This window comes from Pleurodeles waltl, chromosome 1_2 (assembly GCF_031143425.1).
Source record: "Pleurodeles waltl isolate 20211129_DDA chromosome 1_2, aPleWal1.hap1.20221129, whole genome shotgun sequence".
NCBI classification, from domain to species: Eukaryota; Metazoa; Chordata; class Amphibia; order Caudata; family Salamandridae; genus Pleurodeles; species Pleurodeles waltl.
The window spans coordinates 84,345,542-84,364,937 of NC_090437.1; the positions used below are offsets into that span (position 1 = coordinate 84,345,542).

The 19,396-nt window shown below is 43.1% G+C and overlaps 1 protein-coding gene across 1 annotated transcript in view; it reads right to left on the reverse strand.

Annotated features, from left to right (window-relative positions):
- DGKQ (diacylglycerol kinase theta) overlaps positions 1–19,396 on the reverse strand; it is an 848,589-nt gene that overhangs the window by 65,874 nt on the left and 763,319 nt on the right. Inside the window, exon 15 of the mRNA XM_069236577.1 lies at positions 5,664–5,779. Within this exon, the coding sequence (XP_069092678.1) occupies positions 5,664–5,779 (116 nt within the window). The remainder of the gene's footprint in view (positions 1–5,663; positions 5,780–19,396) is intronic.

A 19,396-nucleotide genomic window follows, 5' to 3' on the forward strand; every position in this document is an offset into this window, starting at 1 on the left:
TTTTTCCTGTTTCTAATCAAAAAATATTCTGTAAAGGGAATACACGTGTATCATACTGGATACTGGTGTAAAGAGTACTGTTGTGTTTTTTTTTATTATTTATTTTTATTGTCTGCTTTGAATGTTATTAGTGTTGGAAACACAAACGAAGATAAGTTAGCAGTGTTAACTGCTGTAACCTGAAGAAACTAGTTCTCAGTGTGTGTACAGAGTATGCTATTCATTTAGTTGGAATGAATTAATATTTCATAATGCAAAACATCACCCCTCCACCATTTTTCCTATTCCCTCCAGGACAGCTAGTAATCAAATGGTCCAAATGGAAGAAAGTACTCTCACACTATGCTAGAATGTGTGGGACCTCTTTGAGTGTAGAGAGAAAAAACTCCCTGCTACTTTAATGTCTAGATCCAGAAGACATGGGGTATTTGAACATCTGCCTGACATTAAAGACAGTAAATGAGAGGATTTAAAGGAGTTTGAACTGTGCATTAAAAAATTAGACAATCATTATCTACTCAAAGTGAGCACGATACTGAAACGGTATCATTTTGGTAGGAAGGTACAATGACCTCAAGAATCTGTTGTGAACTATATTACTGATCTACGCAAGTTGGGTGCCTCATGCAATTTTGAAGGTTCTCTTGGTGATTGCATTCATTAACAATTCATGTTGGGATGTCACATTGAAAGAGTCAAGGATGAATTGTGGCAGAAGGATGACCCCAAATTGGATGAAGCGATGTTGATAGCTAAGAAAATTGAGCATTCACTGGCATGTGTAGGTGTAATAAAGAAAAGTAATGGAGAATCTGTAGTATTCCAATGCTGAGCATTCTAAGAAATGTCATGAAGTCATATAGAATGTTAAGGTTTCATAACAACAGTTACGATTGTCAGAGCTGCTGTAAAGAAGTTGGTGGCAGCTTTGCTCATCAACTACAGTTTCACACGTTACTTACCGTTTTCGTTCGTGTCTCATGCATGGGTGCCACATCTTTTGATGGTGACAAGGAGAAAAGGAGCTGCCACAAGAACCCACTAAGGAGCCGAGGTGCAGTCTTTCACATTGTTGAGCTGTCTGTCGCATGACAATTTATGTGGACGAGAAGATACGTCACCGAGGTGAGTGTAATGCTCAGGGTCTTCTAGGGGGCTACTCGAAGGCCTTCGGGTCCGGAGTCTATGGTGAGCGGCTAATGCTAGACTAGGGTGACTCACCTCTATACAAATTGAATCACACTACAGTACTGCTACCTGGATAGTGCTACGCTACAAAGCGCATTGAAGGGTCCTTTAACTGCATGGCGTCCTGCCTGCCATGTGGTTAAAGGCTTACCTAGATGGCCTCATGAAAATACCTAATAAAAACAAACAAGAGAGTTGACAACCACTTTGTAAAGTCTCAACAATGTATACAAAATGAATGACTTTACATGAAACACATCATAACGCAGCTGCGTTTCCACATATTCTTAATTCATGCATTTCAGTCATGGATATATTTTGGAGGCCAAAGTGCAGCAGTGCAGCAGGCAAGTAAAAAGGCACCCACACCACAAGGTCGCTAAAAGTGCTCACTCCAGCTGACAAACAATACTATCAAAGCACAAAGTCGCTGTTTTGCAGGAGTGCTTGATCATGTGCCCCATAACCAAAAACATTGAGCAATGAAAGGTTGATGGTCCTACGTGTCTACGTGTTTGTGCTAAGGGAGCTGTAACTCATCAGGAACGGTGCCATTCGTGTGTAAACTTCAGAACTCCAAGAGTCAATGGGGTCTGGAGGGGGTCAGGGGGCTGAGGAAAACGCACCAGAACTCAACTAATATAAAAACAAGCACTGGTAAAGCCAATGAATCTAGCTAGGAACTGCAGCTGCCTTGAAGCTGTTGATTGTGTGTAAGCAGGGACGGCTCTAGTGCGCTGCGACCAGTGGCATCACACCGGGGCCTGACTTCAGGTGGGGGTGCCGTGTTTGCAAGTATATTTTGGTTTCAAAAGCACCTGCTGTCACATTTCTTTTCTCCAGCAGTTTTCAGGCAACAATAAAAATATCACAATAACTCCAGTGATTAGTGTTCTTCCTGGAGAGAGATTGGAGTTTTGTCTAGTGGAAGTTTTGACTCATCATATGATAGAGCTAGCGCAGAGGCTACCACCACCAAGCAGATCACAAAGTGCATATAATGTGAATAGGTCAGTGGGTTACTGCTTTTGTCAAAGAGATCCTTTTGTTGCTTGCATTTTAGAAGTTAAAATTCTAATAACAAAGAGCAATTAACTGTCATCAAAGAGCTGCATGCAAACTGCAAGGTACAGATTAGAGCATTATGATTTGTCCCCTGTCTTTCATTAACTTAATGTTGGAAAACGGATTCATTTGAGGAGAAATCAATTCTTACTTTTAGAGAAGCCCCAACCATAGTGTTACGTTTTAAATACTGAGTTTGCGCTTCTCCAGACCAAGCATTCATACAAATGCCTACCAGTATGGATGACATGTGACTCCTACACCTTGCAGTCTTCGGCCTTATGTAAAATTTCCTATACACTGAAGGACGCATGTATGATGATTGTCTCTGTGTAACATGTGTGTGATGTAAAGTGCTCTGACATCCTACAATGGTATGAGTGGTGCTATAAAAATAAGTAAATTAATCTAAGAGAGAGGTTCTGGAGAGTTGAGGGGCACTGTTAAAGGGTGGTAATGAGCGAATCCATGCTGGAGGCGTTCATAGGGGGCACCTACAATCACTGTTGCAATGGGCACCACCAGCGCTAAAGCCAGCCCTGTGTGTAAGGGCCAATCTGAGAGGGAGGTGAGAGTGTCGTCTATAATGTGACTGCTGGTCTGTATAGGGTGGGAGAATGATGTCGTTAGTATGACGCTGCTGGTCTGGGAAGCCTGTGAGTGCTCTCAGTAATATGAGACTGATAATCTGCAGGGGGTATTCGGTCTGTAGTGTGACAGCTAGTCAGTAGGGTGTGAGTGCTGTTGGTACTGCTTGAATACTACTCTGAGGTGTAAAAGTGCTGTTGTTAGTGTGAGACAGCTAGTCTACGAGGGTCGTTGGAGTGCTCTCAGCACTGTGAGTCTGCTACCCTGCGAGGGACTTGAACGTGCAGACGGTAGTGAGACGGGGAGCTTCTGAGGGGTGTGAGAGAGCTGTTGGTAGTACAAGACTACTGGCTTTCAGAGGTATCTGTTACTTGTGAGGGATGCAAGAGCTTGAGCCATCATTTGTGGCTGCTAGTTTGTGAGATGCAAGCAGGTGGTCGGTGGCATGAGGCTGCTAGTCTCCAAGGGGGTTGACAGCATACCTGGAAAACAGAAATACTTAAACATAAAGCAAATCGATTCCTTTTTCAAAAAGGCAGCAGAAAATGGACAAATTCGAAATCCGAAAAATTGACAGTGCCTGTATACATATCAATGTGTTGTATACTAAACATTTCAAAAGTAACTTATGGCATACGTTAGATTTCTCCTTCCATGGCGATCTGTGGACGAAGGCACTGGTTGAACTCCTATGCGCTTTCCACTGCAAATCTATTTGTATCACTTATAAAGTACTATGCTTTTAGTACACGAGTTGTCAAACAACAACGCTATGGATGTAAGCACTACGCCTAATTAAAACATGTTGTTTGAAACAAAAAATGATTTGGAGGTGCAAGAATAGCTAAAATGAGTCAAAGCACTGGGTATGGAGGCACAGGAGGAAGGCACAGTTGTGGGTTTAAAGGATAACAAATCCAAGTCTGAGTTCTTGGGCATCTATCTTAAAGGGCTGAATTGGAGCAGTTGATGAGAATGTCACCTTTCAAGATAAACAGCTTGTCCGCAGAACATCTGCAGGTTAAGGTAACACTATCCTTAGTAAAAAAAAAAAATTAAAAAAAAATATTAAGGAAATATATTCAGTTTATGTAGATATAAATTAATTAATTGAAAAAAAAATACAAAGGTAAACGTAACGTTATAGTTAAATAAAAAAATTCCAGTGACAACCTAATGTTTTAAACTAAAAAGACACTGACATTCTCCAGTTCTTTCCTGTGTTCCCACTGCCTTCGTTTTGCTTCTATATGCCAGAATGTTACCTATGGTCTTGCTGCAGTTTGCACAGAAAGTGCTTAGGCCAATCTACATAGTCCTAAATATCCCACACTAGCATGTTGTGATATTAAGTCTAACAAAACATCAATGCCAAGAAACTAGGTATACAATCGGCACAGCAGAGTCACTGCAGAAAATAAACTATTAACATCATAGAGGGGCACAGGAGGTGAATTCATTTCATAAACTGCAACAAAGCCTGCGTCCATTTGGTTGTAACACAATAGTTTTCATGGACAGGCCACAAACATTAAGACCTAAGTCTCCCATTGACGGACAGGTCCACAGATACCATGATCCTACCCAACCAAATACCTTGAGACGGCTATCGCCTTAGCCAGGAATTAAAAACAAATTAGAAGAGGAGAAAGCTGGTGAAATCGTATTAAAGGGTAGACACTTTGAGGAGGTGTGGTTAATTAGGCTCCTTTCAGTTTTAGAGCACTGGAGAACTTGCAGTTCATGTGATAACCACGGTGCTCTTTACCTACTGTCATTCAACACAGTAGGTATGGATTTACCCAGTCAGTAGAAGGGGCAGTATCGTGGGACATGACTACAAACAACACAGTTAAACTAATGAAAACCATAAAGATATCATTCTTGCTAGATTTCACTTTCCCAGGAAAAATACTGAATTATCGTGAGACTATTTAATAATTTTAAATTGTTGACCACAGGAAATCACGCACCTCTCAGAACACCATAAATGTAATGTGTAGGAAAATGTCTGTATACATTGTAAAGGGTTTTTAAATGGGTAAGAAACGGGGGAACCTTCAGTGTCAGCCTTGGCAATAGTTTATAAGGTGGTTGATCACTGTATCAGAATGCCCACATCTGACCCCAAGTGTATGAAGAAAGCTGATAGGGCTCGTGTGAAGAGCCATTTTTGGGAAATGGTCATGGTTTATGATCAAATGTAATTATTATCTCTACTCTAGGCCTTAATTACCTTCCGCCTAAAACTACAACTGGAAGACAACTATACCCTGACTGGCCAACTGATCCACATTCAAGTTCTGTTTATCTCAGACTCAGTTGGGGACATTGTCTTTTTAAGAGCTGTTGCATCAGTTGGAATGAGGGCACTTTTGTTAACCATGTTTGTGACATGAACTGTCGGGAAATACAAGGTAAATAAAGAAAACAATTTGTAGAGTTCATGAAGTGAGATCTTGTGAGGCAGCTATAAAAGTGGGTAAAGATGCTTCTGTGGTAGAAACTCAATTCCAAATGACTGTTGATGAATGGATTGGGGTCAGAATGTCTCCTACTGCTCAGATGGCCCTGGAAATGCCCCAGGCACGCAAATGCACAATAAGTGTCAGTCTTCCTCAGAGCACGGGAAAAGCACAATTCAAAACCCAATGGGATTTGTGGGAAGCCCATTGGGTAAGGGTCTAGACAGAACCACCATGCATACTGCCAGGATGTTTACTGGTCATTTACGTCTCTGTCAGCTATATGAAGTCTCCAAGAACCCAAAGCGCACACGTTTACTAAACAAACAAATACTTGAAAAGAAAACACTGGTTTACCATCACTTCTGGGAGAACAACTGCATTGAGCTGCTTATCGTTGACTGCTGTGTCTTTCGCAAGCATAAATAGCCTTTCAGCTTCGGAAAAACAAGTTATTTGCAGCACAACAGCACCTGAAAACACATGCACAGAAACAAAGTTCAGAAAGCAAAAAGTGAAGAACAATGAATGTGAAATTGCATCAAAAGAAAAAAACAAATTTTCATTAACTTCAAAAAATGCAAAGGTAAAATTAAGGAGAGCAAATTAATTGAAGAGTAAAATCCATCTTAGTTTGCACTGTCATTGGAACTATAAGTTCAGGTTTGGTGACCAAACAAATTGCCCTGTGGCCATCTCAGCGTAGACGCTTCGGTAGTGAATAGTTAAACTGTTCAACATTTGTGTTTTTGTATTAAGCATAAGTGTTTCAACAGTATGCTTTCTCTGAAGTCATTTGTTCTCAGCAAACGTTTGCTAAAGTCGTATGCAGACTAAAGGCCAATCAGTAACAACTTGTGCTCCATTCAGTGCTAAAGCTCCGAGTTCATGTGATGTGTGAGTTGTCTCTCTCTGTCGCCTTTGAAGTGACGGGAGGGGGCATTTTACACTCTGGCTATAGTCCGCCAGCCGCTGACGCAGTCTCCCTTCACAGTGTTGCAGGGTTACCCAGAGGGCGCCATGTTTGAAGCAGCTGTACAGAAAGATTTTTTGTTTAGGGAAAATAAACCCCTAAGGTGAGTGCTATCTCTACACAGAAAACAAATGCCTCCAACGCACAAGGAGCATTTTTCTTGTTCCCAGTTGGCCTTCAGTATTTTCCCTGCACATCCCTGCCACACATCGTCTCAATAGGGTTGGCCAACAGTGCGTAGGACCTGTTAGCCCGTTTGCAGATGGGTCTCTAACTTAGGGGTTTACACTGGCAGTGCCAGTGGAGGCTCTTTTGGTGTTAACTCGGTGCTTGCCATGACTCTAAACAGAGCAGGGAACCGTTAGTTTGTAAAGCACTGGCAACTTACGACAGAGGTTCTGCTCTGAAAATCTCTAAATAAGGGCCACATTCTCCAATAGTCAAAAACCCATGTCGGTTGGAAAACACTTTTAAACAACTAAGGACTGAGATTATTTTTCTCTCTCTCCATCTATTTAGTCTTGCCTGGATTATGTCTATATGCAGAGCGGGCAGCCCCTAGCTAAGAAGCACTCATATTTCCAGGTTCAGCAGAATCCCTTATTATAGAGGGCAACAGGATAGCCCTCGCACAAGGGCGGACTATGCTCAAAGGCAAAGGCCATTAGTGGACATCAAGATCATAGTGGACATTGCCATTCTGCTGAGATACCGGTCTTACCAATGTTTGTACCCTCTGATTAATTAGCAGCTGAACTGAATTTGTAAAATTAATAACCACAATAGTATTCATAACAATATTAATGAGACTAGCTGAGATGGACGGGCAGATAAGTGATAGAGACAGATCGATAAGGAAAAGACTTGACAGGGAGAGGCACATGTGTGATAGGGAGACACTGAAGACAGCTGAACAATATGCCAGGTGAGACTGTCCGTGAGGTGATGACAAAACATGGTGAAAGAGAGCTTGGAGTGGGACAGAGATAAAAGGGGGCAAGAGGGAGAGGAAGACCGATTAGCAAGCCAGAGTGAGGTACAGAAGAGACAGGAATGTTAAACAAAAGACAGCTGAAGGAAAGAAAGATGGGAAGAAGGAAGATGTTTGAGAGAGATCAAATGAGGGAAAAGCTGAGAGAGAAAAGGGGAGACAGATAAGAGAGAGGTGAGAAAGAACCAGACAGATGAGAAAGAGATAGTTGTGCCAGTGTGTGTAGGGAGACACGAGAGAAAGAAATTCAGGTTACACCGTAGTAGTTCAGTGGTATGGGGGGGCTGTAGGAGTGTGGAACTTGTGCTTCTCTGTGACTCCCTCTAAAGGCAGGGACGAGGATGGCACATGACTGTCAAAAGGGCTACGTCCCCGCATTCGGCAAGGGGGCCTTCTGATGTTTTGCTCTGCCCTGCGATGCTGGAGTTGATGAACACCTCGGTTGCCTACTCTTCGTTCACCTCAGCTCTTTCTCCTCCACCCTACGATTTCTGCCTCTTTACGTCACTATTAAGATTTCTTTTTAAGCCTTCTTTCTCTTTGTCACTGTTTTCCTGTCTTTCTCTTCCTCCTTATTTTTCCTTTTTCCTCTTTTCTCGGTAATACTGTGAGTGAAAGTCCGCTGATGAAAAATAATCAATGCTTCATTAGTGGCACTCATTTCTGAGGTCTCTGACATATTGTTTAGCATCACTGTCTCCTTGCTCCTCCAGTGTGTCCTGCACCTCCTACAATCTAACATACATGACCGGGGTCAGTCTTCATTTACAATTAGGTGGGGAGGACAACCCTAAAACAGCACGATTGTCACAAGCATAAATCAAGACATACAGTACACATTTAATGAGTCTGGCAAAGGAAATATAAGGAGCAGCACTTGACATGAAAAGCCACACAAACCTCATGAAGTGAATGTCAAGAGGCAGTGTGAAAGGTGTCCACTAGGACAAACAATAAATGCATAGGCACAAGAACAGTTTTTTTCACAGGGACCTGGTAAATATTTTTGAGTTTTGCGAGAAATAGTCAAGCAATGCGCAATACTCATGGCTCCAACGCATCCCCAATTTTGAACTTTTGTGAGATGTGCTATCTGCTAGGTGTGCTATGTGATTCTCAAATGCCCAACGTGGTTGGGTAGTTCCTTCAAATGCAGTTAGCTATTTCATTCTGTGTTACTAAACTGCTGCTATCTCAACTGGGGGCAATATTTAATGTTTTTGGTGGGATTTCATAACAGACTAGGTAATTAATGAACTCTGTTTGAATCACTGCTATTACCATTACCAAAAGCTTATTTTGCACAATTGTGGGGCTTACTTTGCACATTTTTTATGCACTTACGTGGAACCTGTTTTCCCTGCTGAATTTCACTTGTACCTCGCTGGAGGTGGGGGGGGGGATCATGGAGCACCAAAGGCAATCCCATCTGCGCCCGTCTGTGCCCAGACTGCGCCCAGACTGCACCCTGCGTCAGAAGCCCTGCTCAATTTTCCCCCAGAATTACTCCAGAGAATGGCTCCTCTAGCTCAGTGGCCCAGGTAGGCACATTTTAAGTAAGAACCTTGACCTTAATAAGGGACGGGAGAATCTTAATTGCACTCACTGTTACTTTGTGTGTCAAATCAAGCCCTTACTAGCAGTTGACTCAATCAACCAAAACCACTCTGCCCCTCTTTTAACTATCGATGCAACAGCGCTGAACTGTGTATTGCTTAATACACTAGCAGATATTAAGCACAAATATGAATTCCTCAACCATTTAGACACCTAGACCCTGGATATAGCCTTTTTGACCGAGATTTGGGTGGATGAGGCATCAGATCTTGGCCCTAGCTCCTGCAATCCCTGCAAGTTATGTCATCTCTATACTAGATTGAATCTCCAGACCTGGAGATGGGCTTAGCAGCCGTCTACCGCAATTATTTCGAGATTCTATGTGAGCCGACGAACATAATTAAAAGCAAGGCCCTCATTTTCAGATGTAAACTGACAAATCATGTAACCTTTAACAGTCTCTTGATAGACAAGCCCCTGGGCCCTAAAGTCAACTTTCAAGTGTCTTTAAGTGAGTTTATTGAATCTTGTATGCAATATTCAAATGTTATCATCTTTTGCATTTTTAATTACCATCTGGAAGACCCTACCAACAAAGAAACTGAACACCTCACTGATAATCTGAGCTGTTTCACTCTTATACAACTGGTGAATGTTGCTATACATACGGCGAGCCACGTCTTAGGCACAATTTTTTCAAGCTGCTCAGGTTTTAGTACTGATAACCTGGTTGGACTATAAATCAGTAAGCCTCAGCCTAAAAATCTTTGCTTCAAACCCACTACCAAAAAGAACATTGCAGACCATAAAAACCCAGGCGTGGAATTAAATCTATACAATGGAACTGATAGACAATTTAGCAGCTACTCAGCCCCCTTTGGAAATAATCAAGGGGACACACGGCTAATTATGCCAAATGGATCAATGCAGCCGTCTCAAAGCTGGGCCCCCTCAAACTTATAAAAAGTCAAAGAACCAAGCCTACGGCCCCTTGGTTCTTCCTTATGAATCTTCGTGTGCTCAAACAAGAATGCAGCTGGCAGAACATTTAGAGAAGAAACTATAATTCAACTGAAAGAAGTAAATATAAACAATATATTCAGGATTACAAAAATCTAATTATCACCTACAAAACTCAGTATTTCACTGAAAAAAAACAATCTAGCTAAAAACTCTGTAAGAGAACTTTTTAAAACAGTAAAAACGCTGCCCAGCCTTACCTCAAGCAGTACAGTGACTCCTAGCCAGCCATGAATGTGATAACGTAGCCTGATTTTTTAAGAATAAAGTTGAAGCAGTGTACTGAGAATTGGACTCAAGTGGCAATACCAACTTTTGTACTTCAGCAGATGAACCATTAGGTCTTAGTAATAGAGTTTGGTGGGTTACCCCTTCTCACCAAAGAAGGAGTGTTTGAGCTAATTGCACACACCAAATCAGAGGCTCCTTCAGACCCCTGCTCCCCCAATAATTCTTCATGATATAGCTAGGACGGTAGCAGCTCCTCTTACTGCCCTATTGAACAGCATTATTGCTTCTGGACAGTTCCCTATCAAATAGAAAAAGGCTTCCATACTTCCTTTGTTAAAGAAACGTTCTCTCACCCTCAACGAGGAAAAAAATTACCACCCGATTTCTCGCTTGCCACAGCGATCAGAATTTTTAAACAAAAACGAGATTCTTAGTAGTGCTCAACATGGTTTCAGGACAAACCATGGCACAGAATCGGCCTTGGTAGTAGCTATATAGGAAATGAGATCAGTTATGGACAACGGTCGGAAGTCTGTGGTGGTCCTTTTGGATCTGTCTGCAGCCTTCGACACCGTGAACCATTCTGTACTTATATATCGCCTGACCAAGATAGGGATTTATGGAATGGCTCTTGATTTACTACATTCCTTCCTCGCTGATAGAAAGCAGTCGGTCTCCCTCAGAGAATTTAAGTGAAAACCCTACTCATTGCCTTGTGGCATCCCTCAGGGGTCATACTTGAGCCCCACACTTTTTAAAATGTATGTGGCTCCCATGGCCAAATTGATTCAATGCTTTGGCTTCTCTACAGTTTCCTATTCTGACGACCCCCAAATTATAGTGTCCATTTCCAGCAACATTGAAGAGGTCTCTTTTACCACTTCAACAGCTGCATGTGTGAAGTTGTCAGCTGGGTGAAATGTAATAGAGGTAAACTTAACTCAGGGAAAACCGAGGTCCTTCTCCTTGGAAAAGATACTTCATTCTGGAACCTTTAGTGGTAACCCCAGCACCTTGGGATCCTTCCTACCCTGGTCCTGAAACTCAGGAAGTTGGGGAAGAATCTTCAACGCCAAACCTACATTCAAAGAGCAGATCAATAAACTCAGTTCTTTTTGCTTTTTTCTGTTAAGAATCCTAATAAAAATTATTTCATTTATCCCCTTCGACCTTAAGGAGTCAGTAATAGCGCTGGTATTGTCCAGGCTGGTTTACTATAGCGTCCTTTATCAGGTCATTCATCTATGATCCCTAACTTCAACTACTGCAGAACACAGTAGACCTTCTCCTCAAGAGAATATCCAAACTTCAATAAGTTTCTCACACCATAGTGGAACACCACTGGCTCCCTGTTAACAAACGAGTGGTCTTTAAGGCACTATTTATGGCATATAATCACTCCATGGCATTTTAGAAACTAGCAGAATCTGACCAGCTTTAGGAAACAACTCAAATTTTGGCTTTTTTCACTTCATTACTAATTAATACTGTTGCTTCAAACCTTGCAGACACCACTGTCAAGACAACTCTGGGCATTTGTGCACTTCACAAATAATATCAATATCTATTTTAATTTAATAAATGTCTTGCACATGCAAGGGTGCAGATACGATTCTACTGCATACCTGTCAAAGACATAGGGGGTCATAAAGTTCCACGTCGGGATGACCACCTAAGCGGCCGTCCCTCCTCGGGCCCTATTACGAGTTTCCCTTTGGGCCAGCGGACGGAAAGCACGTTTGTGCCAGCCAGCCCTGCGGGAAACTCACCACAACATTGACGCCGGATCATAATCGAGCCGGCGGCAATGTTGCAGTGCGCCGGGTGCGAAAGCACCTGCCGCGCTTTTCACTGCCCGTAAATCGTGCAGTGAAAAGCACAACGGGCTGTCCATGGGGGCCCATGCACTGCCCATGCCAAGTACATAGGCAGTGCAGGGCCCCCACACCCACTTTCCGCCAGCCTTTGCATGGCGGTCCGACCGGCATGCAAAGGCTGGCGGAAAGGGGACTCGTAATCCGGAGGGCAGCACTGCCTACAGAGCTGCCCTGGCAGATTACGATCGCTGAGACTGCCAGGCTGTCGACTGTTGGCAACCTGGCGGTGCTGGTGGTCAGACCGTGGCGGCTCCGCCACAGTCGTAATATGACGGTCCGACCACCATTATGAGTGTGGTGGTTTTAGGACCACCACACTCGTAATGAGGGCCATAGTATACTGTCTATGACTTTGGAACTTGCATCTGGGACCATGCAATTTGGACAAAATAAACTGATTTTTAAGCCTATGGTCGATGTGCTTTGGACATTATTTGTAGTAAGCAAGCAAAGTAAAAAATACATTTTCCCTATGGACTTGAATGCCCATATAGGGAAGAGGAAAATAGCAGGTAGTCAACACTTCCCAGCAGCCGACTATCCTCCCCCATGTAGTAATAAAAGAATTCTGCACTGAGGGGCCTTACCTGCCCTGAATGTCATCCGACCAAAGCACACTAGGTCCCGAGAAGGCCTCTCCTTCCCCATACTGTACACATGTTTTTTCAATAGTTTTATTAAGTTAATAAAACATTAGCAATAAGCCCACATTTCAGGAGAGCAAGTACAGTGATTCTCCTCTGCAACACATTCAAATGCAACTTTATATGATGAGAACAAGTATTACAACATCTTATGACAGATTTCTCCAATGGCCACAGATACTACCAAGGAACAGTAACCATTATGCAATGCGTGAAGTCAGGCGTGATTAAATAAACCATGACTTCAACAAATCCCTCTAGGCATCCTTGGAACCGACCAAGTGATTAACTGAACGCCGCATACTCCCTAGGATGTAGCAGGTAAGTGCATAATGGAGTCAATATATCCCTGGGAAGTGATGGGGGGGAAGGGGTGGAAGCAATCCTGCTTAAATTTCCAGCTGTTCATTAAAATACTTAAGGTACCAAAGTCACTCCTTCTTGTGGTTGCTCACCCCCTGCCACTCTGCAGTTCGGAAGCAGTAGCACTACAGCGGCAAACCCCTTCACCCCTGAAGGAATATCCCTGATGAGCCATAGAAGGAATATTTTGGGGTTCAGGTTAATTGGGTAGGATATCGTTTCAGCTCTTACCTCAGTTACGGCAGCCAAGTAATCCAAGATTGAGGGCACGACCACACCAGATGCAGGAATTCAGCATCTGCCACCCCGTACCTAGAGCAACTTGTGGAGTCCCTGAGCCTTCAGACCAAGCAAAGAGTTGAAACATAGCAAGAAATTTAAAGTGTGTCTTGCGTAGTCTTCTATTAGATGTTAGTGTACAATTTTGCACACAAGAGCTTATCATACAGCTCACTATTCAATTTTTCCCTTGCTTTGGGGCATCCAATTGGCACCTCTGATTGCACAGTCATACATGTGTGTAATGAGGCCTTAGTGGAATTCGCCGTAAGGAGTAGGGTGAGAGTTTGCGAGTGACCTGGGAACCTACAGGAATGTATCGAAGGTTGCCTTAGAGGTCTCATGCTTTTATTATTGTAGGAATTTTTCTAATGGACTATAGTCCTGCCCCACAGCCAACCACTGCAACTGAATGAACTGACCCCCTGGGATTAAATCTCTACGGGCCTGATTTAGATGCCCTCTCCATGTTACAACCCCCATAGGATAGAATGGGATCGTAACACGGTCGACAGGATATCCGTCACGTTGTGACAAAGTATTCCCCTCCACTGACTTCTAAATCAGGCCCTAAATTTGTTTGGTTTGAACTTTCACAGTATTTGTAATGATTTCTCCTCACAGGCTGCATGATCTCCAAGTGATGGAAAGGTGACATTTGTGGTGAAAGGAGATGTTGCAAATCGGCTCTGGACAGCAGTCCTGACAAGCCAGAATCATGGACGTTGTGACTAAGTATTCCCCTCCACTGACTTCTAAATCAGGCCCTAAATTTGTTTGGTTTGAACTTTCACAGTATTTGTAATGATTTCTCCTCACAGGCTGCATGATCTCCAAGTGATGGAAAGATGACATTTGTGGTGAAAGGAGATGTTGCAAATCGGCTCTGGACAGCAGTCCCGACAAGCCAGAATCATTGATGTTTGTCTGAGTTAATATCAGAGCATTTACTTTTAAAGTGATACTGCAGCAGTGATCCAGTGGGACTGGTACAGCATCATCTTTTTCAATGGGCACATCTGGTGGCCACTGAAGGAGAAACCAACAGTGAGCATAATGTGCATGTGCTCATAAATTATACAGTTCCAAATTAAAGGTGGCAAAACTGCCTTGTTTGTGTGGAAGAGTACTAATCTTCTCGCTTAGGTCTAGGCTGCTTCCCAAACCAGGTCAGTTTAACCAGTAAGGATCTGAGTGTTTTCAAAAACCATCTGTGTAGCAGTACATGGATGATGTTGAATATATAAAGGCATTTAGGAAGATTAACCATTTTGGTTGTCTGGAGAAATTCTACTTGCAAAGTAAAGAGATAAGGTTGTCCAGTTGTTGACCTGAGTCGCACGCTTATATAGAAGCGTTTTAATTTTGATTAATCTATATTTTCAAGTACTTCACAGAATAAGAGCACAATTTGAGTAGGCATTCAGGGGGAAATTCTTTTGTGACAGGAATAAGAGGGAAACAAGAGATTTACCCCAGTTGATATGTAGGCTAGGGAGGCCACCACATTTTATATATTCACAGATGATTGGAGCTGTATTGTCCTTAGGATACCAATCATACTGGTCCACATCATCAGCATATAGGGATAATAATTTTCTGTCTGTAAAATTCAAAGCATACTGCAAGTAGAGTAGCTAAAGTTTGCAAGCGAGTGGTTCTCCCACTACAGCAAACAAAATAAGAAAAAGCTGGTGCCTTGCATTATTCCTCTTGAACTGCATAGTAATACATTAGTGTGCAAGCACTCAGATGGACTGGTGAAGAGCAGATTTTTGAAATCTGAGAAAGTTTATGGTATTCTCATTCTGTGGAGGATGGTGAAAAGAAAAGCCCATTGAAAGCAGTCGAAAGCTCTGGCTGCAACTAATAGTACCGCCGCCACCTCCAGATCTAGGTTCAGTTGGTTGATCAGAGCAAATATTGTGTCTAGATGAAGCAATGTGGATCTAGTGGTTACAAAGCCCAACTGATCGAGCAGCACAATTATTAGTTTAAGCCCGTCACAAGAATCTTAGCTAACATTTTGGCACTGGTGTTAATGAATGATAACAGTCTGTATGAGTCACATCGGTTAGGTGGCTTACCCAGTTTGAGAAGAGTCATAAGGGTGGCTTCTCTTAGAAGGCTAATGGAGGGATATAGTCTTATAAAACACACAAGGCAGACCATCAGCACACAGTTCTTTACCCCTGGTATATTCTGTGCCGCCTTCACTATTTCTTCTATGGTGATGGGTGATGTTAAGTATTCATGATACCTTTCACTCAACCATGCCAGCCCAATGTATTCCAAATATTTAATAACTGATTCTCCTGTGTGTGTTTTAGACGTGCACAGGGCAGTATAGAAATTAGTGAGAGCTAGGATTATACCAGCAATATCAGGGTATTGGCGACCATAGCCTCAGTTTAACATGACAATATCAGTAGTGGCCCAAGGATACGTCAGTATGTCCACCAATGCTTTACATGGTCTCTCCTCCTCAACGTATGATCGGACATTCATATTTTTTCACAAGATGTTAGACCTGCCTGCTGGTCACCTCATTATATTGTTAATTTGAGTTGTATTTCAGCCAGATACTGGGGACTAAGCCACCAATATACTTGCCTTCCCAGTCTTGTATTTTGCACTCACGTTTACTTAAGTGTGCATGCAGTATTTAAAAAATCCCTCCCTGCTTGTACATATAGACTTCCATAATAACCACTTTAAAGGCCTTTCACAAAGTACCCATGCCATCCACTGTCTTTCTATTTTTATTGAAGAGTTCTATACTTTCTTCTCTAATTTCTTCACTGGAGACAACATCTGACAGTACATCAGATCATAGTCTCCATGTGAACGGAGGGCGAGACACGTTTGGGCAATCAAGGCATAATAGAACGGGGGAGTGATCTGAGAGTGTTTGGGCTAGGTGTTTGACAGATTGCACTCATATGACATTCTTGGTTGCCAGCCAAAAGTCACAAACTGCTAACTGGCCCATAATTATTTATAATCTTTATAAGTCTCCTACTATGGTACTGTGTACAGCTACAAATCTGCCCTGGTCATCTGTTTTGGATTGCAAGGGATGGAAAGGGAACTTTTTCAACCAGGATGGAAACATCATGTGAGTTTGAGGAGTATGTCGAGGCACAGTGAATTGTAGCCCATTTCCCTATTTTTGTTAATACTGTCATTTTCTTCAGGTGGGTTTATTGCAGTATTTAAATTTTGACACCCTGTCTATCATGATATGCTGGCACCTGCCATGGATTATTCAGTCATCTGATGCTCAATTTGAGGAACTGTACCTCTCTAGTGCTCATGAGTATCGATCAGATGTACTTATAGCTTTAGTCTTTTATGGTGTATAAGACTGCTGCTTTGCATGCTGTCCATGACATGTAATGGTCTGACTGTGTCACTGTGAGCAAAGCTCTCATGGAACATGTGTAAACCATTACAACTCTTTCCCTTCCACACTAGAAACCTAACACTGACAGCAAGCTTCTGAAATCTACCCACTCACAAATAGTCCCTGAAATGGTAATAACCAAATCCAAGCATATAAACAGTTTATATTCACTATAATTTCAGGGACGTACCATGTACCAAGGGGTAACGTAATGTGAGACAGTACTACTCTAGGGGTTAGGGTGGTGTGAAGGTATTGTTGAGTGCAGCAATTAATGATGTCAATGAACACTTTGCCTAGATCTGTAACAACAGGAGCAAGGTTTAAGTGACATCATATAAAACAGTACGAATAGAGGATGCCCCAATAGGAATCCCCCAAGCAGAAGATCTCACCAGTAACCTTTATGTATCCACTATCAGTTGGCTCTGCACAAAAGAGAAGATTCATCAGCTGTTGGGTCTGTGAACCTATTCCCAGAGTGACTATCTACATACAATGTCACTCAGATGTGGATGAACTGCCAACATTGTTGCTGCTACCAGTATATAGCAGGCCTGTGCTATGCAAAAAGGAGTGTGTTTGCTGTGGGATTTACACTGTGATCTCTAGTCTAGCAGGGTATAGCATAGCGTATGTAATCCCAGCCTGCTGCAGTTCCTGTTTTTAATGGCTTGTACTCAGAGGAGTTGGCTCTGGGACTGCCATAATGAAAAAAGAATAAATAGAGATGGATTGCCCATTGTAGTTTAGGTCTTTTTCCCTTTCCACCCATAGGATCCGCTCTCTGTCTCTAAACTTGAGCAGTTGGGCAATTACAGGCTGTTCCAGCACCCTCAGTGTTGGTCTCAGTGCCAGAAGGAAATGGGCCCATTCCATCATGAACCTGAGTGAGAGGATATCCATCCCAAAAAGGACCAGAAGCATTTACTTCATGTAAGACTCCTGGCTGCTGGTGTTGGTGGATTCTGGTATACCAGGTATGCAGAAATTATTGCACCTTCAGCGAGCCTCAAGGTCCTCATTTTGGGTTTTGATTAGAGTTAGTACTTTCTTCATGTCCAGACTATTTTCAGTCTTGGCATGCACATCAACCTCCACATCGGAAATTCACTTTTCTGCGCTATCTGTACTGCTCCTTTTCTTCTCCATTTTAGTGTTCATAAGATCCATGTTAGTAGTGAGTCAATCTTGTCATGAATGGATGCTAAACTACGCTGCATTGCCTTGAGTAGTGTACTAATGTCCTGTATTTTCCCTGTTCCACTAGGCCCTGACCAGGCTGACCAGCCCCGGAGCCCTCAGTGTCCACCATTTTCTGCACAAGGTGGGACTCAAACAGCAGTTTCCATTGCTTATTATCATGTTTGTCCATTCTTTATTTGCTCGTCATACATTTGTCACAGAGCTGGGAATGCCCAAGTGGGCCGGCAGCATAAGGACCCGAAGATCACAGGAAGGCCACTGTGTCTTCTCTGTCATATCCACCAGGATTCCATCAAGAGTGATAGCAGGGCAGGACCATGGCATCGTCATCCAGCTGAGCCAGAAAGGATATGTTCACAACCCCCAGGATCAGCAGTGCAGCATACAGCTTGTAGTGTCAGCAATGTATATGCTCACAGGTCAGTCTTTCACTCTTGCCACAGTGGCGGTGCAGGTCTCGCCCCCACGGGGCACAAGCAGACCCACAGCAGTTCTAGTGTTTTACAGGCATACTGGTAAGGGGAAAATTAGAACATGCAGGCCCAACAAGGCAGGAGGAAGAATCCACTTTCATACACTTATTCAGTAGCACGTCCTCCATATGGCCACATTTATGCAGAAAGGCCCACGGTCAATATTATACCAGGCACCCTCCATCATGTGCCACATTATGTGGGAAATAGTTAAGTGTGGGGGCCTGGTTAAATCAGTTGGATCACCCTGTACAGTGGCCCCCAGGGCCAGCCCCACACCATGGATTAGCGGGGCATGTCACACCTCAATCAACGGTGGCCCACACTGAACATGTGGCCTAGAGCCCAACAGCCTCTATCTCATACCTGCACCAAGCTAGGCGCATGCCGAGGTTCAAAGGCCGGACATGGGCAGCAAGTGGCCAAATCCCCAACTCCACAGTAGCTTGCGAAGATCTTCCTTCAATCGCCACTGAGTCTGCTCCTGCATCAGCTTCTCATCCCTGATGGTCTGTGTCCCCTCCTCCAGCATTGCAGAGGCACTGAAGAGCAAATGGGGACCACGCAGATGGAGTTTAATGGAGGCAATATCACAGGCAGTTGTTCATCTAGAAAGTGTGGGTGCCAGAAGACAATAAATGTTGCTGTGTTGCAAGGATTATGTCAGATCTTGCCTTCCAACCTCCAGAGCCCCACTACAGTGAAGCAATCTTCAGGTCAGGCACTCTTGCCCCTCCACCGCCACCCCTATGTACACATGTTTTATTATAAGGAAGCATGTATTGCATGGGATCAGATCACTCAACGTACAAAAGTTTGGTGCGTCACTTGAATCCCAAGTAACCTCAAATTTGAGGTCAATCTGTGTTGAGTAGGATAGGTTTTTCCTCAATCACCTGAAATGTTAAGTAATTCAGGGATCAGAAGAGTAAGTACATACAGACTTGAGACCTATACTATGCCAATAAAACCTCATCCCATGAACTCTACAAATCTCACTATTGCCCCATTTGCCATTAGTCTCAGGACTCCTCCCTCCATCTGCTATGGCAATGTCTGAAAGTGATACT